The sequence below is a fragment of the Lithobates pipiens genome, unplaced genomic scaffold, assembly GCF_037356315.1.
Source record: "Lithobates pipiens isolate NorthernLeopardFrog02 unplaced genomic scaffold, aLitPip1_a1.2 Scaffold_25, whole genome shotgun sequence".
Lineage (NCBI taxonomy): Eukaryota > Metazoa > Chordata > Amphibia > Anura > Ranidae > Lithobates > Lithobates pipiens.
The window spans coordinates 41550063-41575797 of NW_027507787.1; the positions used below are offsets into that span (position 1 = coordinate 41550063).

The following is a 25735-nucleotide window of genomic DNA, read 5'->3' on the forward strand; positions in this document are numbered from 1 at the left end:
CCTTTTTCTCTGACAATCCATCTGGGGAGCTCCTCCCCGCCAAAAAAAATATTTCAATGCCACCATTTTAAGTCAGAGCCAAACTGTGAATTAGAAGCTATTTATACGAAAGATCCCAAGGCGTCAAAGCCCAAAAATGCAATCAAAGTAGACCACACAGCCATGTACTTGGAAAACACATTCTTGTACACTCGCCGATAATTCCTCCATTCTCCTTAAATAATTTAATTCAACTCTCCACTCTTTAATAGTAGGAACAGCATTAGTATTCCAGTGTTTAGGTGTGTATTTGCGCCGAGGAGAGGAGAAAATGAAGCAGTCCCTTTTCAGTCTCTCCCTTGGAACCCAGATAAATAGACAATAAGGCTATTTCTGGAGATTTCTGATATGATATACCAGTAACAAAAGAGCAAATTTGGAAAACAGACTTCCAAAATGTTATAATTCTGGGGCAACTCCACCATATGTGGATCTAGTTCGGGACATTCTATGAAGCCTCGCAGGGCATCTATACCGCCTGGTTAGTATTTTATAGTTCTTTTCTTGTATGTATGTTGAAAGACTTGATTTAAAGGTTAGAAAGAATGACTTCTTCTAATCGTCTGTTGTGATCCTGTGGGTAAATTCCCTCTTCCAATCTGTGGTGTAGTATGGAAGGTTAGGAAATGCATGAGATAACAATGTTCCATATTCTTTGGAAACAGTGTGCGAACACTCTGAAAGCCCAGTACAAAGAGATTCAAATGGAGTTAAGTCCCTGTGAAGTGAACCCTTGTTTAATAATTGTGTAAAAGTGGCAAAGCTGAAAGTAATGTAGCCAACGACCCAGATAGTTACATTCTGTGGTCGCTATTGCATTAAACCTTTGAAATTCCTTAGTTGTAAGCACTTGTTTGATTGGTGAGGGAGCAGAAGGTGTCCATCGTAGGAACCTGGTCGACAGCAGATCTGGTTTTCTCATAATCAGGGTAAGTAGGCTTGGAGTTAAAGAAATACCTAATTTTCCAATAGTTGAGTCCCAGACTCTTAGTAGTGTTAGTGTCAGAGATTAAATTGTCTTGGAGGATGAAATATAGATGTAATCCACGGTAGAGGTCAATGGGACAGATGTTATTTGTTGCTCAATAGCTAGCCACTGTTTTGATTGACAATGATAAAACCAATCCACTAGTCTGGTCAATACAGATGTGTTATAGGTAGTGTTTGAGATATATACAAAAAATTAGGCAAGATTTCCATTTTATATATAGCCAGTCTCCCTATCCAAGAGTATTTCCCCCTAGCCCTGGTCCACAGCTGGCTAATCGGGGAGCTCAGCATGGGCAAATAGTTCAATTCATAGATATTGCCTTCTGTAGGGGTGATATTAACTCCCAAATATTTAGGAGAATGAGATTCCCAGTGAAATGGGAAGTTAGTTTCCAGTATTTATCAATTAACGGTAGCTTGATGTTAAGACACTGAGATTTTGTTACATTTACTTTGAAATTGCTATGAAGTCCAAATTGTTCTAGTTCATACTGGATGCTTGGCCTGTCTCGTTGCTTGACTGGGAGGTGTCTCTTTGCTGGTCTGAGGCTGTCTCTGTGCTGGACTGAGGCTGTCTCTATGCTGGTCTGGGGCTGTCTGTGTGCTGGACTGGGGATGTCTCTTTGCTGGTCTTTTTGCTGGTCTAGGGATGTCTCTGTGCTGGTCTGAGGCTGCCTTTTTGCTGGACTGGGGATGTCTTTTTGCTTATCTGAGGTTGTCTCTTTGCTGAACTGGGGATGTCTCTTTGCTGGTCTGAGGCTGTCTCTGTGCTGGTCTGGGGCTGTCTTTGTGCTGCACTGGGGATGTCTCTTTGTTGGTCTGAGGTTGTCTCTTTGCTGGACTGGGGATGTCTCTTTGCTGGACTGGGGATGTCTCTTTGCTTATCTGAGGCTGTCTCTTTGCTAAACTGGGGGTGTCTCTTTGCTGGTCTGAGGCTGTCTCTTTGCTGGACTGGAGCTGTCTCTTTGCTGGACTGGGGCTGTGTCCTTGCTGGACTGGGGCTGTCTCTTTGCTGGATTGGAGATGTCGCCTTAATTGATTGGGGATGTCCCTTTGCCGGGTGGGGATATCTCTTTGCTATATGGGGATGCCTCTTTGCTGGATTTGGATGTCTCTCAGAATACCCCATCACCGACCACACCTGCAAATGCCCCCCCATCTCTGACCGACCCCTCCTTCCCTCGGGGATTGGGGTGCCCCGTCTAAAATGCCTGGGCCTTTTTTTGTCCCAGTCTGTGCCTGGTCAGAATGTATAAGTGTGGTAATAGTGGACAGCCTTGATATGTCCGTTTGAGATTTTAATGGATCGAGACAATATTCCATGAACCCTTATCCTAGCGGATGTATATACTAATTTTTTTTTTAATCTTGGCTCTGGGTTCCCCTTAAAATCCATACCAGACCTGAAGGGTCTGTTATGGATTTTGGGGGGACACCCATGTATTTTTTTTTTTTAATTTTGGTGCGAGGTTCCTGTTTATATTCATACCAGACCCAAAGGGCCTGGAAATGGACTGGGGGGGACCCATATCTTTTTTTTTATGATTTTTATCTGTATTGCTTTGATCTGACAATTCATTACAGCCGCAAGCAGTTTTAAATGACATTTTTGCCTTTAGAAATGAAATTTTGCTGTGGTACTGTTGAAACATGGGAAAGATGAGCTACTTTACAGGCATACTAAGGACACCGCCCAGGCACGATATTTAAAGAAATATTTCATTTTTTTGTTTCACTTTAAGCATTAATAAAATCATTGCTCCTGAAAAAACTGATGTTTTTAAAAAAAATTTTTGCATGGATACATGTCCTTTAGGACAGGACCTGGGTCCCCAAACACTTTTTATGGCAATAACCTGCATATAAGCCTTTAAAATTAGCATTTTCCATTTTCATGTCCCATAGACTTTAACCGTGTTCTTGTGTTCGGACAAATGTTTTGCCTGTTTTGCGAGCTTGTTGGGACAGGGCGCGTTAAAAAAAAAATTCTTATTTATTTTACCTTTTTTATTATTATTTTATTTTTACACTGTTTTAAAAAATAAATAAAACAAATGTCACTTGTATTCCTATTACAAGGGATGTAATAATCATCCCTTGTAATAGAAAAAGCATCCACGGACCTCTTAAATATAAGATCTGGGTCAAAAAAAAGACTCAGATCTCATATTTAGACTAAAATGCAATAGAAAAAAAATAAAAATGTGTAATTGACATTTTTTTTTTTAAATGGCCCTTTAAGAGCTATAGGCAGAAGTAAAGTTTTGACGTCACTTCCGCCCAGCAATTGTATGGAGACGGGAGGGGGCCATCTTCCCCTCACTCGTCTCCATACTGAGCCAGCAAGAAGACGCGATCGCCTCCGCCGCTGCTGATGGCTCTGGATCGAAGCGGAGGGCACCGGATCATAGCAGGGTTGGCCTCTCTCCTGCCACCGATAAAAGTGATCTCACGGAGAATCTACTGCAGAGACCACTTTTATCTTGTAACGGACCGCCCACTGAAAAGGAGGATACCAAGGTTATGGCAGCTAGCTGCTGCCATTACAATGATATCCTCCTTCAAACAGCTGCCATAAACCTGCAGCGGGCGGTCCATGAGTGGTTAAAAGTAACGGGGATCGCAAGTGCATCCCACGTTTTGCAACGATTTGGAATTGTGGGCAGAATCACGGCATTTCCACCAGTGATTTGGAATTGTGGACAGAATCGCAGCGATTCCACCCACGATCCGGATTGCATTGATGTGAATAGAGCCTAAGTAGAATCCCACTGCCTCCATGCCATCCTCCTGGGAGCTGTTGGTATATATGGATACCACATCACTAGAAATTAGCTCTTTTTTATTTCTATATCTATGAGATCATTAATAACATGTTTCGTATATGATGTGGTACTAAGAACCAATGGCTGGAGAAAATAATCAATATAGTGTCTTAAAGAGATAAATGTTTTAGTGTCACCTAGAATATGGTGCATCTCTTCAAAATAATCCTCCTGTCGCTAAGTGATTGAACTTTGCCTAAGTGGTCTCCCCTTGGTGGGAACCCGGTTGGGGTTCCCAGGACATTGACATGGACTTGGACTTTATGGAATTTCTGCATTATTGAAGTATGATCATTTATGGGGCAAGTGATACCAGGAGGCACCACAAGTAAGAGGGAATTGCTGAGAGTGTGAACCATGTCTGAGAAGACAAGTAATGCACTCTGGGCTGTAATGGAAGAGGTTCTACAAGTAAAGAGAAGTTTTGTTGCTATTGACAACTGCCTGGTCTGAAGTTATGTTAATACTTAAAAAAGGGGTGCAGACATGGTGTATCACATAATATGGGCATATCAGGGGCCAGGACAATGTGAGGAGAAGATGCAGTACCAGTGTCCTATGGAACTTTATGTTAACCCTCAAGGGGTTGTGTGCCATTGCATTATGTGTGCATTATAGCAACCAGCCAGCCAGGAAGTGGAGGGGCATAGGTGACAGACCCTAGTAGTGAAAGAGAGTGAAAGAGAGTGTGGTTGGTTCTTCCCCTAGCAATTGGTACCCCAACTTGGGTCCGATTGTTGAACAGGGTGTCATAGGTACCTAGCCTTGAATTCACGGAAGATGGAATGATACTTTGCAGTACTAAAGCACATGTCAGACAGTAATTGTATAGGTCTTCCTGGAATTCAAATATAGGAATGGAGGTAAAGCGTTAAACATGCATATCAGTGTCACTGGGATGAGGTGACAGGTTGCTGGGTTGGTGGAGTCCAGTGCACGCTATGCTGTGTCAGCTCAGAAATGTTGCATGGAAGAAGTGTTTTAAGGAACAGTGATGTTTACTCGAGGAAAGGAGTGAGCCACGTTACAGTATTCAAGAGTTAATTAAATGTCTGCTCAGGTGAACTGACACTCATAATGGAGAGTGCCACCTTAACACCAAAGCCCAGGTTTAGGCATATATCTCCAGCAGCCTGCAAAGGCATGATCGCTTCGCCTCTCCAGGTCCCCCACGTGAACCCCAGCACACAGTTCTTCCCACAAACACCCCCCTCATATTGTGGATGATAAGAAGGTGAGGAGATATTCTGTAGCTTAACAAATTACTGGGTAAGGCTGACACCATTCCTTGCAATTTCAGTCCAACAAAGGCAGCCATTTCAGTACAGCATAGGCAGTGTGTTGTCAGGAAATTAGCAGCAAAGCACATTTCTGGCAGGATTAACAGACGTGCTGCAAATATATTTTTGTTATTCTGCCCTCACATATACTCAGAGGCGGCTCTCTAGTTAGGAAAATTAGGCGGTCGCCTTAGGCCTCGTGTTCACAGGGGCTTCAAGGCTGCCTAATTTGCCTAACATCTGTGTGGGAGTGGGAGGGAATGTCCCCTGGTCACTGTCCCCCAGCTGGCGAGATTAGCAGGCCAGGCCGGTAAAGTGTCCCTAATATACAGCGCTGCTATATCAAGACCACCACCGTGCTGACCTGAAGTCTCACTCTTGTCCCTCTGCTTCCCTCGGTACTCTCCAGTGCCCCATCCTTCTCCAGTGCTGTCTGCAGACAAATAATGGAGGTGGAGGCGGAGCTGCCGGCCGCTGCTGAACCTGCCAGGTGGAATGCATGCACATGTAGAAGTTCGTTCTGCTGGGGAGTGTGCAGCCTCCTAACCTGTCAATATACCACTCTAACCTGCCCTATACACTCCGAACTGCCCTATAATACCCTAACCTGCCCTATATCCCCCAACCTGTACTATATCACCCCAACCTGCCCTGTGTCACCCCGACCTGAACCATATCACTCTAACCTGCCCTATACCACCCCAAACTGCCCTATTACCCTTACCTGCCCTATATTACCCTAACCTGCCTTATATCACTCCAACCTGCCCTATACCACCCCAACCTGCCATATATTACCCTAAACTGCCCTATACCACCCTAACCTGCCCTATACCACCCCAACCTGCCCTATATCACCCTAACCTGCGCTATACCACCCCATCCTGCCCTATACCACCCCAAAATGCCCTATATTACCCTGATCTGCCCTATATTACCCTAATCTGCCCTATACCACCCAACCTGCCCTATACCATCCAACCTGCCCTAAACAACCCCAAACTGCCCTATATTACCCTAACCTGCCCTATACCACCCCATCCTTCCCTATACCACCCAAACTGCCCTATATTACCCTAACCTGCTCCATACTACCCACCTCCTTACATTCTGAACCCCTCTCATGTCATACTACCCACCTCCATACACTCTACACCCCTCTCGTGTACATACTACCCACCTCCATATACTCTGCACCCCTCTCATGTACATACTACCCACCTCCATACACTCTATACCCCTCTTATGTACATACCTCCCATCGCCATACATTCCACACCCCTCTCATGTACATACTACTGGTCTCGATACACTCTGCACCACTCTTATGTACATACTACCCACCTCCATACACTCTGCACCCCTCTCATATACTTACTACCCTCCACTGTACACTCTGCACCCCTCTCATGTACATAATACCCCCTCCATACACTCTGCACCTATCTCATATACATTCTACCCACCTACATACACTACACACCCCCCTTATATACATGCTACCCACCTCCATAAACTATGCACCTCTCTCATGTACATACTACCCACCTCCATAGACTATGCACCCTTCGCATGCACATACTATGCTCTGTCATACCTTCCACTTTTCTATCCTACACATGTTTACTACCATTGTACAGTGCCATTATAAAAGCATCATGGGCAAAGTAGTGTACTGGGGCTACTATTAGGGAGACGGTGACCTGCGGCATACACAGCACACCACAAAAAACAATGAGTGTGGCTAAATTATGTTACATATGGGCATGGCTTTCACAATTGTTTTATATTTTTTTTACATTTTTAGGGAGAGTTTTTGGAATCTTTGATGATATCAGGGGTCTCACTTTTCAGACAGAGAAAGGGACTGAGGAAACACATTCCCTAGTCCCTTTCACTATAGCCTCAGCTGCACACAGTTTACTATGCTTCAGTTATGAATGAACACAGTGAGTGATCAGTACCGATCACTTACTGTGTTCATTTAGAAAGGGTAGGGGCTGGTAAATTACATATTTACCAGCCCCCTTTCCCACCCTCCATCCTGAAGAAGCCCCACAGCATTCAGCGGGAGAGAAAAGGAGGGAAGTCAGTAGCAATGTTATTTTTTACCGCTTGAATTGTTTTTTCCCATTATGGGTGTGAGTGGGGCCTCATGTCTAAGTTTTGCCTTAGGCCTCACAGAGCCTAGTGCCGCCTCTGCTTATACTTTACCTGAAGCCCTCCAGGTAGAAGCTTGTACTTTCAAGGTCTTCAAGTGATTAAACAATTCACTGAGCATTATTATTATTATTATTCAGGATTTATATAGCGCCAACAGTTTGTGCAGCGCTTTACAATATGAGGGCAGACAGTACACTTACAATACAAATCAATACAGGAGGGATCAGAGGGCCCTGCTCGTTAGAGCTTACAATCTAGAATTATCAATTGACATATCAGATTAACCCCTTCCCGTAGACTGTGTGCAAATATGCAGCCTCAAATTGAAGGGGTTGTACGAGGTACTGCCTGCAGCTGCACGCATCACCCTGCTACCATTGTTTAGAGACTTAGCTGATGGTTGGCTTTCTTGGGATAACAACCTAAGAAGACGCTCGGCTGTTATCCCAAGCAGCAGGAGGGGGTGTCCCCCGCCTCCTGCCGCCTTCACGTGGCTCACCCGGGCTCTCTTGTCCCACCAGGAGGCCCAAGCAACCAGCCGTCATGTCCACCAGCTGGTCGGAGACCCGAACAAAGCCGGATCTAGTAACCCGGAAGCGATGCCATGACATCGCTTCCGGTTTACAGAAGACTTAAAGGCGCCAAATTTTAAAAAATTACAATATTCAAAATAGCCAAACTTGGCATTTTGAATACTTTTAAGTGCAAAGCAGGAATTTGGGGTCTTATAGACCCCTGATCCCTCCATAAAGAGTACCTGTCACTGCCTATTACTGTCAGACACATAGTGATACTGTCTGATAGCAATAAAAATGATCAAGGTAATTTCAAAGGTACAGTGTAACAATAAGCAGAAGTGAACGCAATACATAAGTCACGACCGCCAGTGTAAACAGTGTTCAAACCACACATGTGAGGTATCGCGGCGATCATTAGAGCGAGAGCAATAATTCTAGCACAATACCTGCTCTGTAACTCTAAACTAGTAACCTGTAAAACCTTTTAAAGATTTGCCTATGGAGATTTTTAAGCCACGTGACATGAGCATGACATGTTAGGTATCTAGTTACTCGGTGTAACATCATCTTTAATATTATACAAAAGCATTGGGCTAACTTTACTGTTTGTTTTTTTTATTTTATTTATGAAAGTGTATTTTTTCCCAAAAAATTGCACTTGAAAGGCCGCTGCGCAAATATTGTGAGACATAAAATATTTCAATGATTGCCATTTTATTCTCTAGGGTCTCTGCAAAAAAATATATATCGTGTTTGGGGGTTCAGAGTAATTTTCTAGCAAAAAATATGGATTTTAACTTATAAGCAACAAATGTTAGAAAAAAGTTTAGGTAGGAAGGCGTTAACGTAGTTCTAAAGTTCTTCATTCCTTGCATTAAGGTAAAAAATGTTTAGGCATCAAATGTTGTCCCCCCCTTATACTTACCTGAGCCCTCATTCAATCCAGCGATGTGCACGTCTGCAGCAGCCCTCTCTCCCCCCTTCCTGGTCTCACTGGCTTTGCTAAGGCACCAGGAGCCAATGGCCCCAATGCTGTCAATCAAAGCCAGTGATGAGGGAGCAGGAGGCAGGGCAGAGTCCTGCTGTCTGTGTCAATGGATGCAGCAGCAGGACTCGGGAGCGAGCACGTACGAGTGCCCCAATGAGAAGTGGCTTCCTGTGGGGGCACTGGACAGAGAGGAGGAGCCAAAAGCACCAGTGGGGAACTCGAAATGAGGAGGTTTAGCGCTGCTCTGTGCAATTCTGTTGCACAGAGCAGGCAAGTATTGAGATGTATAAAGCTACACATCTTACAATCGCTTTAATGTTTTGGTGTCATATTGTTATCATCATTATTATCACACCTTTGTTTTTATAGTGACATCTTATTTCTTTTTCTTTAAATCCAACTGCATCTTTGACATAGTTACACTTATATTTTAGTTTGCCCATCCCCAGCTTACCCCTACCAATCTTCTATTCACATGTCCCAATCCAATCAAATATATTATTCACAAGGTCGCAGGTTGTCAAAAACTGAGCTGAGCCTGCATATGTTATGTGCACTGTTCATTCAGTCTTTTTTTTAATCAAACAAGCTCTTTATTGAAAGTTATAGGAGTACAAAACAAGGAGCAATAAAAGAAACACCAGAACATAACAGTACAGGACAGATAAACCCACACAAAGAAAAGAGGTACCCACGAGCAACATCCCAAAGGTTGAAAAAGGGAAATAGAAAAAAACTGAAAAGGATTTCCAGTGTGGAGATTCAGTGATGTGGTGAATACTAAAAAAAGTGAAGAATTTCCCCAATTATACAGTGACATGTATACAAGCAGGATTATATAAGACATCCATGAGGAATAGATAATACATGTTGTGTACGTTCAATAGAGAAAGCAATTGGGTAATTTGATTAAAATTCACACATTTACAGACTCATTGTCAACACACGCAGATAGAAGCTTGGTCTAGCCATCTGCCCCAAATTATAGAATATTTAGCTGGGCACTTCCTGTGAATGTAAATGATTGTTAGATTGACAGCCACAATCCATTCCTGAACTGTTGGTGGTAACTGGTAAAGCCCTGAGCCACGCCTTAGCAATCACCATTCTAGCAACAAATAGTGATTCCTGTAGGAAAGTGTGAAGATACTGTATTTATCACTATCCTGGCCAGGGAGTAAACCCATTGCTTAGAGCAAGGGTTAACGGGGAGCCGATGCGATTATGCAGGAACTGGACCACCTGTAGCCAGTAGCCCTGAATGACTGGACAGGACCATAGTATTTGGTAAAAAGAGCCGCTAGATACCCCACACCTAGGACACAAAGGGTTGTGCTCTCGACGGTACCTAGATAAACGGAGAAGAGTTAAATAGGCCCTGTGCAAAATATATAAATGAGTGAGTCGGTCTGAAAGTTTTGGAGAAACTAACTTACAAGATTGCAGGACATCCTCCCAATCTTCATCCTCCAGTTCCCCCATGTCTGCCACCCAAAGACTTTTCAGCTGGAAGGCTAAGTCAGTCACTGCGGTTGAAGCAGGCAATTATAAAAGGTCATCGGTTTTTTAGAGTCAGTACCCAAAAGTATGTCTATTGGGTATAAGGATAGTGTACCCAAATTACGTGCGTAGAGAATGGCAGAGCTGGAGGTAAGAGCATAGTTAGGTAGTTCAAATTTAATTTTAAGTTCTTGAAATGACCAAATTCCACAGGTAGTGTATGATTGAGAGAGATATATGACCCCTTGTGCGACCCATTGCTCAAAATCAGGCACACTGAGTCATTTTGGTAAATGTGTATGAACGTGTATATACGGATCTTTTATTTTGCATACAGCCAACTCCCATACATTACAGTGATGATAAACCAGTCCCCTTAGGCTTTCCAAGCAAGCAGGGCCGCGAATATCACACAGGAGGATCTGATAGGGGTGAATGACCTTAAAAGAAACCTGTGAACAGGCCAGGGTGATATAACACTCCTCTGTTCCTTCAGACTTATGTGGAGTTTGTACTCTATGCTCCAGGGGAGGAATTGAGAGCACACAGCATATGCGTGAATCTGGCTCAGAAGATTTTGACAGTCAGCTATGTGGCCACATTGGTGATTTTAGATTCAGTAATAGTAATTCATATAAAAGTGAAAAAGTGATGAAAGCATGCAAACACAGAAATCATTTCTACTGTATGTGCGTTCTGCATTGTACCCAGCACTTCGAAAGTCTTTCTGTTTAGTAAGATCAAAGTGCAGTAACATGCAGTACCCAATAACCAACTAATCACAGGTCAACTGATGTGAAATAGGTTACTGTACATTTTAGCACTTTCTTAATGAAGTGACACTAAATGGTTTTAAAAAATATATTCAAGTACGTATTCTTAAATCAAAAAGCACCTTCTATTGATCTCAGTTTCTCCAAATTCATGTTTTCTGCTGCTATGATCTGACTTCCTGTTAGAGTATGGCTACATTAATTCTTATGGCTCCATTATATGTAGAAACATAGCCTCCTTCTCTCGCTTGCTACCGAGATGAGCTATGGACTATGGGATTTGTAGTGTGTATAGAGCTGTAAATGTGACTGCAACTGAAAAGCACTGCTCGTTCCAAACAAACAGAAGCATAGGTCCCAACTGTCCCTAATTTCGAGGGCATGTCCCTGATTTGGGACAAAGTCTCTCTGTCCCTCTTTCCTCCTCATGTTTCCCTCATTTGGATCTGATCTGCATAGTTGTAAATAAAATGGATTTTCTATCTTTCAAAGAGTGTATCTCAGTGCTAAACCTTTCATCCAATCTCTAAATTTGTAAATTTGTATTTGTATTTGTATTTGCATTTGTAAATTTCAAAAGCCAGTATGAAGGAATAGTAGTGGTAAATAAAAGAACTTTGGTTTAACCAGTAATTTTTTTTTGTACAATTCTTTCAGTGGGCACGGCAGGAGGTGCATCTTATGCTACATACTTTTGCTAATAGGTGTCCCTCCTTCCCATCTCAAAGTGTTGAGAGGTATGAAGAAATGAGGAGGAACAGTAGAGGTTTGGGAGCTCACTGAGGACATTACAAAAGGGCAGAAAAAACATACAAAGAAACAATTTAATGAAAAATAGATTACAGGGCCAATAATTAGTGCACGTGTATGAATTATTTTTGCAGAATAAGGATATCTATTAGTTGCATTCTGTTACAGTCTTTTTACAATGTGTCAAACTGATTTTTCCAGAATCAAAATGCACTTTCGGAAATTATACCAGTTATAAATCACTGTATTTTCCTCTTTGTGTTTCACAGATGTTTATGACTTACTGATACTTCATGGACCCGATGCAAAGGAATGGTGCCAATACCTTTTTAGTCTTTTTCAAACTCATCCTGAAGGCCGGGACTTTGCTATAGACTCATATGAACTCAATGAAAATGAGCCTATTCAACGCAAAAATCTAAAAACATTCCAGAATAGCAAATGTATTCTTATGCTTCTCTCTGGGGATTTAGAAAGCAACTTCGATGATCCAGATGTCTTGCAGAGCTTGAGGACAGTTTTGAGCCCACCACACAAAATAATTGTATTATTTTGTGGAGTAATGGACAAAGAGGATTTCACAAATATATTCCAAGACTGGCCACACTGGAAACAACTGTCCTCTGAAGATGAACCAGAACTCTATGTTTTAAGAGTTAAGGATACTATATTAGATGGTAAGTAGCATCTCCTGCTTTTACAGTGGTCTTCTAAGTGTTTATGTTATTTGTGTATGTTGGTTCGCAGATAGCTTAAAGTGTTTAAAAAAGCTTCTTTTTAAAAAAAATAAAGTGTGTTTAGGGGACAGGAACCACACTGGAGCAGATATTCTTGCAGCTCTGCAGGGACAGACCCAGAGGTGGTTCACACCACACCAGCTGGAGCCAGGAATGGTGGTGTGCCATAATGGCTCAAACCTCCTGTCCGCCCTTAGACAGGGAAAGTTGACACATGTGCCATGCCTGGCATATGTCCTCAATTTGGTGATGCAATGTTTCCTAAATACATACCCAGGGTTGCAAGCTGTGCTAAAGTTGCCAACCAGTAATCATCCTTCTCCTTTATGCCATGTATTCTTGGGTCCTTTCACAGGCTTTGAAGCATGAGGTTGCCCATGCACTTCAAATTTGCTGAGGCTTGAGATGCAGACTCCTCAGGGTCACTCAGTATGACAGCATCTGAAATTTCCTCCTCCCAGCCATGTACTATTGTCAAGGGTCCTGGGATTGGAAAGCCATCGCTTACAGGTTGACACATGTCTTCCTCTTCTTCGAAGCCTATGAAAGTGCCAGAATCCTCCTCCTCATCATTCTCCCCCCTCTTCTCCTGTGTGTTCTGTGACATAGGAATGATGGTGTCTGGATAAAGTGGGCCATGAGAGGAAAGGAAGTCCTCCTCTTCCTCCTGCTGCTCTGCCTCCAGTGCCCTGTCCATAATGCCACGCAGAGTCTGCTTCAGCAGAAATACAACAGGGATTGTTTCACTGATGAATGCACTGTCATGGCTCACCATCCTTGGGGCCTCCTCAAATGATGACAATACAGTGCATGCATCCCTAATGATCAGCCATTGGCATAGGGAAAAAAGCCGTAATGACTCGGTATAGCAGGGGCAGACTGAAGAGGGTAAGGAGGAGGAGTGACAGATTTGTGCCCCTTTTGTGTGGCTTTTAGGTGCTTTTTCCAGTGGGAAGAGTGGTTGGACATTAAAATGCCTTGTTAAGCATGTGGTACCCAAATGGCTGGTGTTTTTGCCACGTTTGATGTGCCTGAGACACAGTTTGCAGATAGCAACAGTGCGATCAGCTGCAGATGTGCTGAAAGAGGCCCAGACAGCTGAGCTATGGGGAGTGGGTCGGGAGATAACAGCTGCAGAATGTGATGGAATAGGGTGGTTGCTCTCTACTCTTTCTTGATGTCGGCCCCCTTGGGGTTGTTCCACCTCACCTTCAGTTTCCTCTTCTGCTCTATCTGGCACCCAAGTTGCATCAGTGACCTCATAATCATCATCATCATCATCTCCATCTCCTCCATCTTCATCATCATCATTACCACTGGAGACAACTTGGCAATACACTGTGGCTGGGGGAACATGAAGGCCAATTTGTGTACCAGTGTTCTCCCCTCTCTCTAGGCTCATGTTCCTGCCATCCTCAACCTCAGAACCAACATCTGAATCCAGTAATAGCTGGGCATCATCAAGGAGCAAGTGGCTGATGCTGTGGTCAAATAACTCAGCTAACTTCTCCATGGCTGATGTTGGGGCTATGGCAGAAATAGATGTGGACAAGGAGGCAGGTTTATCCACTCTGGCAACTGCAGGGAACTGCAGCACACTTGTCTCTGCTTGCGTGGCAGAGGATGAGGAGGATGAGGAAGGTTTAGTAAGCCAGTTCACAACCTCCTCTGCATGCTGTGGCTGGATAGCACAGGCAAACTCACGAAACAGAGGAAATTATGCCCTGCCTGAGGACTGACCACCACGTCCACCTTTGCCTGTGGACACATTTGTTGCTGGCCCCCTTACAGTGCCAAGGGAACATCTGTCTCTCCTTGTTGTCCTCCTAGACATTATTTGGAGGATTATTGGGAGAAGAAGTGGAAATCTGTATGTAGATGCAATTTAATCAATGTAAGGGGGTGTTTGGTACACTTTAATTTGAGTGTTCACACTACACAGACACACTCCATGGATACACTATAATATACTGCAATATAATGCGCCAAATGTACAATGGCACACAGAACAATATGACATTAAACTTGCAGTAACGCACACAGAAGTAAATGGCATTAAACTGGCAGTAACACACAAAACGATATGGCGTTAAACTGGCAGTAACGCACACAAAATGATATGGCGTTAAACTGGCAGTAACTCACACAGAACTATATGGCGTTAAACTGCCAGTAACGCACACAAAACTACATGGCCTTAAACTGGCAGTAACGCACACAGAACTATATGGCGTTAAACTGGCAGTAACACACACAAAACTATATGGCCTTAAACTGGCAGTAACGCATAAAACTATATGGCCTTAAACTGGCAGTAACACACACAAAAGTAAATGGTGTTAAACTTGCAGTAACACACAAAACTATATGGCGTTAAACTGGCAATAATGCACACAAAACTATATGGCGTTAAACTGGAAATAACGCACATAGAACTTTATGGCGTTAAACTGGCCGTAACCCACACAGAACTATATGACGTTAAACTGGCAGTAACACACATAGAACTATATGGCGTTAAACTGGCAGTAACGCACACAGAACTTTATGGTGTTAAACTGGCAGTAACGCACACAGAACTATATGGCGTTAAACTGGCAGCAACACACACAAAACTATTTGGCGTTAAACTGGCAGTAATGCGCACAGAAGTAAATGGCGTTAAACTGGCAGTAATGCACACAGAACTATATGGCGTTAAACTGGCAGTAACGCAATCAAATCGACAGTGTTCAACCGTCACTAATCTGGAGCTAGAAGGGATGTCAGCAAAGCAAGTCTTGAACAGGATCGCAGGAGATCATTTCTGACACTATCTAAACTTTCTCTACTCTAACTATACACTAATGTAAAGATTACTGACACGGTCGCACTACACTACACTGAAACTATCTGAGCTGTCCCTACTCTACACTAATGTATGTATGAATGACACAGTCCCAATATCTGAGCTGTCCCTACTTTAGCTGCACACTATGCAAAGCGGAATGATGGTCCTTCTCACTACACTCAAACGATCCCTAGACTGACACTAAACTAATATTTTACACTGACAATTGAAGCAAAATAGCACAGTGTACACACTAACTAATAGCACTGAACAGAGCCCTGTTCTATCTCTCTCCACGCCAAAATCACACTAAAAATGGCTTTCATTGAAAGAATACCTTTATACTGTTGGGCGGGAATGAGCCATGATTGGATAAAGTCATGGTGACAGTGTCCAATTATGACTCTGACAGTGCTCTGTGTCTTCATTTCCCTTATACATAGCCACGATTATGCACAGTGTGTAGCTGGCTGCTATGTTGTAGTTCTGACTTGTGAAATTCCCTGGTTGGAACAGCAGTGCAGCTTCAGTAGCCAGGTACACCTTGTGCAGAACATGGCTGTGTGTACCGGAATGTGATCTCAGCTATGTGTACATCTGTCAATCGGTTCTCGAGTGCTGCCACTGCCATCTTGGGTATGGGAATCAGGAAGTGAAGCCGCAGTTCCCTACTGAGAATGCACGAGTCGCGCTGCTCAATAAGGAGGGTCTCTGCTGTCTCTGGGATCCATGTGTTTCCCAGCAGACAGTGGGGGCCCCGCAGGAAGTGGCGTAAATACCCACAGATTCTGCGGATATCTATGCCCGGAAGTGGGTGCAGATACCTGTATTATACAGGTATCTGTACCCCCCTCCCCCCTGAAAAGTGTCAATTGTGGCACCGGAGGGGGGGAGGGTTCCCATGAGCGGAAGTTCCACTTTAGGGTGGAACTCCGCTTTAAGAGGATGAGGATAACTAGGCAGAACAGCATCGATCACGCAACAAGGAGATTGTGTAAGAAACCATGTAGACAGGCCGAGACAGAAGTACAGGTAAATCACACTTGTTTAAAAATAAAAGTAAAAAGAACAAACGTAGTCAAATCATAGCCAAAGTTCAATAACCAGAACACATAGTTAGACAAGCCAAACATCAGGGATCAATGTAGTGGAACAGCAAGCAGGATCTGGAGCCAGAAGGGATGTCAGCAAAGCAAGTCTTGAACAGGATCGCAGGAGATCATTTCTGTGATGTTGACCAAGGCGAAGGCAGAGCTCCTCTGGACTGGACGGCTTAAGTAGGGGTTTGCCTGTGCTGGGGGGAAGTCAGCCTCTGCTGGGGTGGTGCTGTTTAGCTAGCCACTGAACAGAGGGAATGGAGGCTGTGAGGTGATTGTAAGCTTCAACACTGGTTGACCCCCTCGACCATGTTTAGTGAGGGCAGTGCTAATAAATAGCACTGCCCCACAGCAGTTGGAGCACATTTGTGAAGGGCGCATACTGAGGGGTTGTGCTGGGGAAGTGATCCATCTGTACTGGGGGGACTGGGGTAGGTCGATTTGTGCTGAGGGTTTTGTGCCCTGAAGGAGTCTGTACTGATGGGTTTGCACTGGGGTTGTCCATCTGGGCTGAGGGATCTGTGCTGGGTGGGTCAATCTGTTCTTTGGGGATAGGTCTATGCTGGGGAAGTCAGTCTGTGCTATGAAAGCCAGTCTGTGTTGGAGGGTTGGTCTGTGCTGGGAGGGAAGTCTGAACTGAGGGGTTTGTGATGGGGGGGGGGTCAGTACTGTACTGAGGGGTTGTGCTGGGGGAGGGGGTCCGTACGGGGGTAGACAGGGAGGGGCAATTTAGGGATGAATGGTCAGATCTGTATTTTGGGGGATATAGGCTTAATTGGGGGGGGGGGGGGAATTTGCAGTGGGAAGAACGGGCTAAAGTAGTCTGTGCTTTATTTACTTCTGACCCCTTGCACTATAGAAACTTAAAGTGGTTGTACACCCTGTACACCCACTTTTACCGACAGGTAAGCCTATATTAGGGCTTACTTGTAGGTGCTTGAAATATCTCCTAAACGTCCACTGTCTAGGAGATATTTACAAAAAGGCTGATTGCTGATGTCTATGGCGCATGTGCACTTTAGAAAGGGCACATTGTGCCCTTTCTAATAGGGGTTATGCCGTGACATCACGCGACTCTGGCCAGTTACAGAGTCGGAGTGGAAGAAAGAGGGGTTGAAGATGGACGCCCACTGCTAGTGGGGACAGCAGTGACATCGCATGCTTCGGTTTCAGGTAAGTGACACATAATGGGCTACTATGTGCTGTATAGTAGCCCATTATGCTTTACTTTTGCAGGGAAATAAAGAGGAATTAAAACCCACCAGGGTTTACTTCCTCTTTAACCACTTGCCGCCCGCCCTATAGGCAATTGACGGTGGCAAAGTGGTTGCATAATCCTGATCGGACGTCATATGACGTGATCAGGATTATGAGCCGCTGCGCGCCCCCGGGGGCGCGCATCGCGGCGATCGTTGTTGCGGGGTGTCAGTCTGACACCTGGCAACTACGATCTCGGTAAAGAGTCTCTGATGGAGACTCTTTACCACGTGATCAGCCATGTCCAATCACGGCTGATCACAGTGTAAATAGGAAGAACCGGTGATCGGCTTTTCCTCACTTGCGTCTGTCAGACGCTAGTAGAGGAGAGCCGATCGGCTGCTCCTCTGACAGGGGGGATCTGTGCTGATCGATTATCAGCACAGCCCCCCCGAGGATGCCCACACTGGACCACCAGGGACGCCACCAGACCACCAGGGATGCCCAGCAAAAGGTAATCCTCCCTAGACCACCAGGGATGCCAGTTAGTGCCACAATGGATGCCAATCAGTGCCCATAATGGATGCCAATCAGTGCCCACAATGGGCATCACTGATTGGCATGCATTATTGTTTGGCACTGATTGGCATCCATTAGTGCAGTATAACATAATACAATGCCGCCTATCAGTGCCCACCTGTGCCGCCTATCAGTGCCCACCTGTGCCACCTATCAGTGCCTATCCGTGCCGCCTATCTGCCCACCCATGCCCATCTGTGCCGCCTATCCATGCCCATCTGTGCCGCCTATCCATGCCCATCTGTGCCGCCCATCCATGCTAATCCGTGCCAGCTATCAGTGCCAATTTGTGCCACCTATCAGTGCCCATCCGTGCCGCCCATCAGTGCCGCCTATCAGTGCCGATCAGTGCCACCTATCAGTGCCACATATCAGTGTCCATCAATGCCACCTCATCAGTGCCACTTCATTGGTGCCACATCATTGGTGCCCATCAGTGCCGCCTTATCAGTGCCCATCAGTGTAGCCCCATCAGTGCCCATCAGTGAAGGAGAAAACGTACTTATTTACAAAGTTTTGAAACTGAAACAAAAAAAACATTTTTTTTTTCAAAATTTTCGGTATTTTTTTATTTGTAGCGCAAAAAATAAAAACCGTAGAGGTGATCAAATACCACCAAAAGAAAGCTCTATTTGTGGGAAAAAAATGATAAATATTTCATTTGGGTACAGTGTAGCATGACTGCGCAATTGTGATTCAAAGTGCGACAGCGCTGAAAGCTCAAAATTGGTCTGGGCAGGAAGGTGTTTAAGTGCCCTGTATTGAAGTGGTTAAGGGAATGTATCAAAACTGGAGCAGCTAGAAGCTAAGGTAGTTGTGCAGAGAAAACAGTCTCTCATTTTTAAAGCTTAGCTGAACAAGCTGAAGATAGTAGCTGATTGGTTGTCATGCACAGCTGCTCCAGATTCTGTCTGCTCCAGTGTTTTTAAATTCCCCTCTCTCAGTTTTAAATTTCATACTCCTGACCATTGCACTCCACAATTACTCCTAAAGTTCTTCTGTAAGGTGGGCTGTGTGTAGAAAAACATATGTAATGGGACATTTTTAGTTAATTAAAGTGGTTGTAAACATTATACATTAAATATGAGCAAAGTATATCCCTCTATAATGTGTACTGGTCTCAATTAAGAGCACAAGTGTAATTTTTGTCTACCACCTCCTTGCTCTGCTATCTGCATGAATCACGTCTGACAAGTTTTCCTGACACCAAAAGAATAAAACAGGACAGGAAGCAATCTCCAGCACACAGTCTGTGACTGACAGCCTCAGCCCTATTCCTGAATGAAGGGAAGTGTGTCCCTCTCATCCAATCAGCTTTCAGAGCTTTTTTCACCAAGCTCTGTGGTGTGTAATTTGAGCTCCTCACCTCCTGTTTTTGGTAAGCTCAGACAAGCTTTATTAATTCTGCTCTTTGAAGGTGTGTAGAGAACAAATGACAGCAGATAAACAGGTACAAACAGGTAGTGGCTCAGTCTTTCTCTCTCTGCTGGCTCTCTCTGGTGGTGCTGGGCAGTGTGGCTCTCTCTCTGGCTTCCGCCCAGCACACTCATCATTCTTTGCCCTGTAGCGCTCTCTCCCTCAGCTTTTTTCCAGGCTGCAGTGTCTCAATCTCTCTCTTGATAGAGCTGTAGCCTCCTCCCTATGGAAAATGGGGCCCTCAATCTTTGGGACTACATGTTCCATGATGCTCTCTTCTCCTAGTCTCCTTTGATTGGCCCTCAGTTATGGTCAATAGGGAAGGAACGGAACGGGCAGGAAGCTGGATGGGGAACCTGGTGAGAGCTGCCATCTCTTCTCCCTGACAAAAAAAAAAGGGGGGGGGGGGAAGCTCTGATAGCCTGCAGCTCGCCTTTCCCCTGTCAGAGCGCCACCGAGTTCTCTTCTAGACTGAGCAGGGAAAAGAGCCCGAAGTCACACTACACTGATGGGGGGGCTTGACAGCACCTTAAAGGTGTCACCCCACTGGCATGTAGCACCCAGGACCGGGCTGCCCGCACCCCGATAGCAATGCAACTGTGCTGAATTTAACATCAGATCCCTGATTTCAGGGGAGGGCACTTGACCCCCCTTGTCCCTACCTGCAGATGCCCATGCTAATAACAACCCTCTCTTTCAACAAAAGGATCTATACAGATAAATGGTTAGGCTGATTAAAGTTTAGAATTGCTGTGTCAAAATCTTTTTAAGGCTGGGTTCACATCTAAGCTGCATGTAGCTCACAGCAGAAGTCCGGTGCGTCTCCATGCACCATTTCAGGTCCGATTTCAGCCCGAATTTTGGCCTGCAATCGGACCCGAAATGGACCAAAAGACACACAGGGCTCCTGTGCAAGCAGATCAAAAGATCCAAACGTAAGGCTGAAAATAGGTGAGTACAGATAACTGTCCTGAGCCGCTGTGGAGATGTGTGAACAATGTCACAATCTCCTGCTATGCGAATTGGATCCGCATCCAATTCATATAGGTGTGAACCCAGCCTTAGACAAGCCAGAAGAATCCCTGATCACTTCTATGATTGTATTAAGGCATGTTTGCATATTGGTAGGCCCCTCCATTACCCTCGCTGATGCTCCTTGGCCTGGCCTACTTGAGAGAAATTTCAGCAATGGAAAAGATGGGAGTAAGGTAGTGTATACATCTGTTTTTTTTTTTTTCAGGTACATTTTACACTTACTAAAAGGTAGGTGATTTGAGCAGACCTTGCTGCACGGTGTGCTCTAGGAAGTAAAGCTGTATGTGTTGGGAACCTGTTTCTATCAACAAACGTAACATGCATAGTGTAGAATCTGGTTGAGTTAGTTGCATACTATGTATCTTACATTTATTGTAAAATTAGTAATCCCATAACATTTGCGGTATGCAGACAACTAAGAATCTTGGCTGCAAAGCCTGTATTAGTATACCAAACTCTGTTTACTTACTTGCTCAGTAGAGCATTACTGGGTTTTCAAAAAACAATGGGCCACACCTTTGAAACCTGAAATGAATGGGCACGGAAGTGCTGTCAGTCAGCGCTTTATTGTATTATAATTCAGTTGTGACCACTGTATTCCAACCTGCAAAAACTTATTTCAGGTATGTGGTGGTGATGGTGTCAGTAGGGCAGTGCATGGTGTCAGTAGTTTTTATTTTTACATGTTGTTTTTTTACAATTAAAATATATTTTTTTTATTTACAGTGCTTTTTGGGGGGAGGGGTTGGGGCAGTGGACAGTGTTGGTAGGGCAGAGGGGTGGTGTCCGTATTTTTTTGTTTGTTTTGTTTTTATAATGTAATTTTTTATAATTTTTGTTTATAATTTTATTTTTTTTAAATATTTTTGTATTTTTTTTTAATCAACCCTGTGGGGGAAGGGGGGGGGGGCTTTGGTGAGATATCAGGGGTCTAATCAGACCCCTGAAATCTCCTCTTTGAGACAGGAAAAGGGACTGAGGACATTGATTCCCCAGTCCCTTTCTCAGCATTGAAGATGAATGGACAGAAGACAGAGGCTCCTTTCCATTCATAGACTGAGCAGAGTTAACATAGAGGTTACTCTGCTCAGTTTTCACAGGAGCGATCTTGCTCACTTTGTCCAATTCAGAAAAGGCAGGGGCTGGTAAATGACTGGTTCCTTCCTCCGATCGCCATCCTGACAGATCCCTACAGCTGGCGGAGAGGAGAGAAGCCAGCTGAGGGGGACGAGGGTGGCGGAAGATACAGGGAACAGCCGGGGATGATCGGTGAAGCAGGAGGGATAGGCCCGCAGCTACCACATGGTACCTGACACCTTTTACCATGTGAGATTAGCTGTAGCCAATCACAGATCGCAATAGTAAGTAAGCTGTCATGAATGAAAGACATAAAAATACTCCGTTAAAACTAGATCATCACTGTTATAAGCAACAACAATTTAAAAAAATAAATCCCTGATCACCCCCCTGAGCAGTACAGTGTTAATTTGATTTTAATTTTTACATACTGTCACCAGTCAGTATCCCTGATCACTTCCACACCAGTCATATCATGATGATGTACTGTACTGGTGACAGAATGAAAAATAAAAGGTTTTCAATTCTTCATTTCTTCGTTTGATGTTGTGATTGTCCCACAGCTATAACATGGTACCTGGCACCCTGTACCATTTGAGATTATCTGTAGCCAATCACAGATCACAATAGTAAGTAAGCTGTCTTGAATGAAAGCCATTAATGACTGTTAAAACTATTCAGTTAAAACTAGATCACTGTTATAAGCAACAAAAGTGTAAAAAAATGTAATCCCTGATCACCGCCGAGTAGTACAGTGTTAATTTTATTTTATTGTTTACATACTGTCACCAGTCAGTATCCCTGATAACTGCCACACCAGCCATATGATAATGCTGTACTGCACTGGTGACAGTAAGTAAAAAATAAACTAAAATAAAAGGTTTTCATTTCTTCATTTTCCAAAAAATTGACAAAAAAAATTACAACTTTAAAAAACTCACCATGCCTCCTACTAAACACCTTAGACTGTCTACTGTCCAAAAGGGGTCTTTTTGGGGGTATTTCTACTGTCCTGACATTTTAGAGCCTTAAGAAATTAGATCTTTCAAATACCATACAATAGTTTGTAGACTCTATAACTTTCATACAATAATAATAAGCACTAAATAATCTACATTAATTTTGGTTATTTTCACCAAAGAAATGTAGCAGAATACATTTTGACCTAGATTTATGAAGAAAAATTATTTGCAAAATTTTATTTTTTTCTGTATTTTTTTCATTTATATAGTAAAAAATTTAAACAAAAAACCCAGTGGTGGTTAAATACCTTCAAAAGAAAGCTCTTTTTGTGTGAAAAAAAATATATAAATCTAATTTGCATATAGTGTTGCATGACCGAGTAATTTCCAGTTAAAGTAGCACAGTTCTGTATAGCAAAAAGTGTCCTGGTCACGAAGGGGCTAAAACCAGAGATCAAGTGGTTAACAGACTAGCATGTCACCAAGACTCAAGCAGCAATATTTTACACCAACCAAATAACAATTTACGAACCACCCACAAAGTAGACAATATTACCTCGTAAAGATTGACCATGACAGGGAAAAATATTGCAAAGGGGAGGGTGAGCGGGAAAGCAGGTCAAAAGATCCAAAAGTAAGGCTGGGGATAATCCAGAGGTGAGTCCAGATGACAGTCCTGAGGTAACTGCTGACTCGGGGTGTATATACAAAAAGAATTCATTCACTGGTCAGCTGATTTCCCACCAAAAGTTTTGTCACCAATCCAGCTTGAATCCTGAAACATAAACCAAAAAGAACCAGCAAAATCTTCCCAGAGAAACGGCATAGTCCTCTATTAGGAATATCATTTATTTAAAAGATAATGGTTAATAGAGATGACAATCCCATGGGGCCACTTTGCTATTTGTTTTCTTTTGTGGCCTCAACATTCTCACTTCCTGTCCCACAGGTGGCTTCAGGTAAAACTCCCAGTTTCGTTAATTTTACCCTTAGAGAAGTTGTCATGTTTACACTGTTTAATATCTGAAAATGAACCTTTCTATTCCCAAAGCATGTAAACATAGGGGTACCATCATACTTGAACCCTTCAGGGATCGGTTATACATGTGCCAGCCATTGCCACCACCGATTGCTTTTCAGAGGCATTTTACAAGTGATAAAGAGGCTGTTTGCTGCCTCCTCAACGTCTGATTTAACCTCGTAAATGCGGCACCACTGTGTGCATTAAAAATGGTTGCAGGGTGGTTCTGGTGTGGTCCCATTCACTTACTGTAAATGGTTTGCATTCTGCTCCGCATGTGACATGCTGTTTTCTTGCTGACCGCCCTGTAGCATATGTACTGCAGGACTGCGCTGGATTATGTAAATATACGTGATCATGCACTTTCGCCTGCAGGGGGCAAGCATGCACCGCCGGCGGGCCACTTCTGCTGTGTTTATGCAAAGCAGAAGCCAGTATGCGGGTGCCAGGCACTCGATGTCCGCCAACACCCGCTGATCATCGGGCAGAAACTCAGAACGGAGCTCTGCCTATGTAAACAAGGCAGAGTTCCATTTTGACAGGAGGGAAGCGCTGGCAGCTAATGACTGTGTGTGCTGATCGGTGTTTTCTGGTGGGGGGCAAGGTTTTTTTTTCCATTTAGCCCACTGGGTTAAACGAAAAAAATTGTAACGTGTGTGCTAGGCTTAAGAGCCTAGCTTCACCTCCTATTTACTGTGACAGAGGCAAGAAGGTAATACCCAACAGGCTGAATAGCTCGGTCTCTATGGACATATTGCTGCTCACTGATTAGGGATTGGCGAGACGTTTATAACTTTGCGGAGGTTTCTCTTTTGTAAAAATTAGTGTAGGAACGGGTTACTTTGAGCTATCGCAGGTGGTCACCTAAAGGTTGCCTGCCAAATTCCATGTCTTCCAACACTCTTCTCACCTAAGTCTTCTATGACCAATAGCAAACATTGGTTGACCTTGCAGGCCAAGAATCACTTATCAACTGTATATTCTGTAATACATTGTGTATGAATCCCAGGAGATGTTACTAACGTGATTGATATACAGAAACTTGTGCTAAAACGATGATTCAAAATCTTGTGAAATAAAACAAGTCAACAGATGACAGTTTCCCAAAGAAATATTAATACTACCGGTAAATATGGCATTTGAGGAAGTGTTGATAAATATCACGTGCAATTTTAATTCTAGAACAGTTTTTTCTTAATGGCTTTTCTTTAATCACAGGATTTGATGACACTGCAATCCAGCATTATATATTATTTCCATATTTTATTTAGTTTGAGTATATTATATCATTAGTGAACATATGTTCTGACGTATTATTGCCTTGATCTATGTGATTTTCACATGTTTGCTTGTTCATATATTGTTATGGTTCTAAATATAAGAATTTGTAATTAGCCACTAAAGAAAGACTGTGTCTCACACTTACAGTGTACTTTAAACCAAGAAAAATAGGTATATAGTTCCGTTTAACAGTTATTAGATGTGGTTTCTAGGAGGTCTTTTGTAGCCCACAGAGAGAGCTGGGAAAAATATTAACTGATAAATAATAACTATATTAACCAGACCAAAAGTTAACATATAAAATAAGTTACTTGTTAGGGAGTAGAAATTGAGGTGTAAACATGTAAGGAGCAAATATGGCTACCCCTTGTAAATGTATACTTACAAATTATACAAAGAGACAAGGAATCTAAAACATTAACACAAACTGAAAAAAGTATTTACTTTATATTGATCTTTTTTAATTTAACTAAAAAAATTATGTTGCTTTTAGGGCTGTTTCACACCACAAAAACGCACTCCAGATCAGTTCCGGATGCATTTATGCATGTACGTCTTAACGCGTTCTGGTGCGTTTTTTATGCATTACAGATGCTTTTTTTCCTGTGTTTTTTTTTTTTTTTTTCACTGTACTGGGGTCCGTGCATTTTTTATGTTTTTTACCACGCTCCAGTACA

The 25735-nt window shown here is 43.4% G+C and overlaps 1 protein-coding gene across 2 annotated transcripts in view; it reads left to right on the top strand.

Annotated features, from left to right (window-relative positions):
* PIK3AP1 (phosphoinositide-3-kinase adaptor protein 1) overlaps window positions 1-25735 on the top strand; it is a 196194-nt gene that overhangs the window by 36956 nt on the left and 133503 nt on the right. For both annotated transcript variants that reach the window (XM_077454361.1, XM_077454360.1), the window contains exon 2: window positions 12096-12503. In XM_077454361.1, the coding sequence (XP_077310487.1) occupies window positions 12096-12503 (408 nt within the window). The remainder of the gene's footprint in view (window positions 1-12095; window positions 12504-25735) is intronic.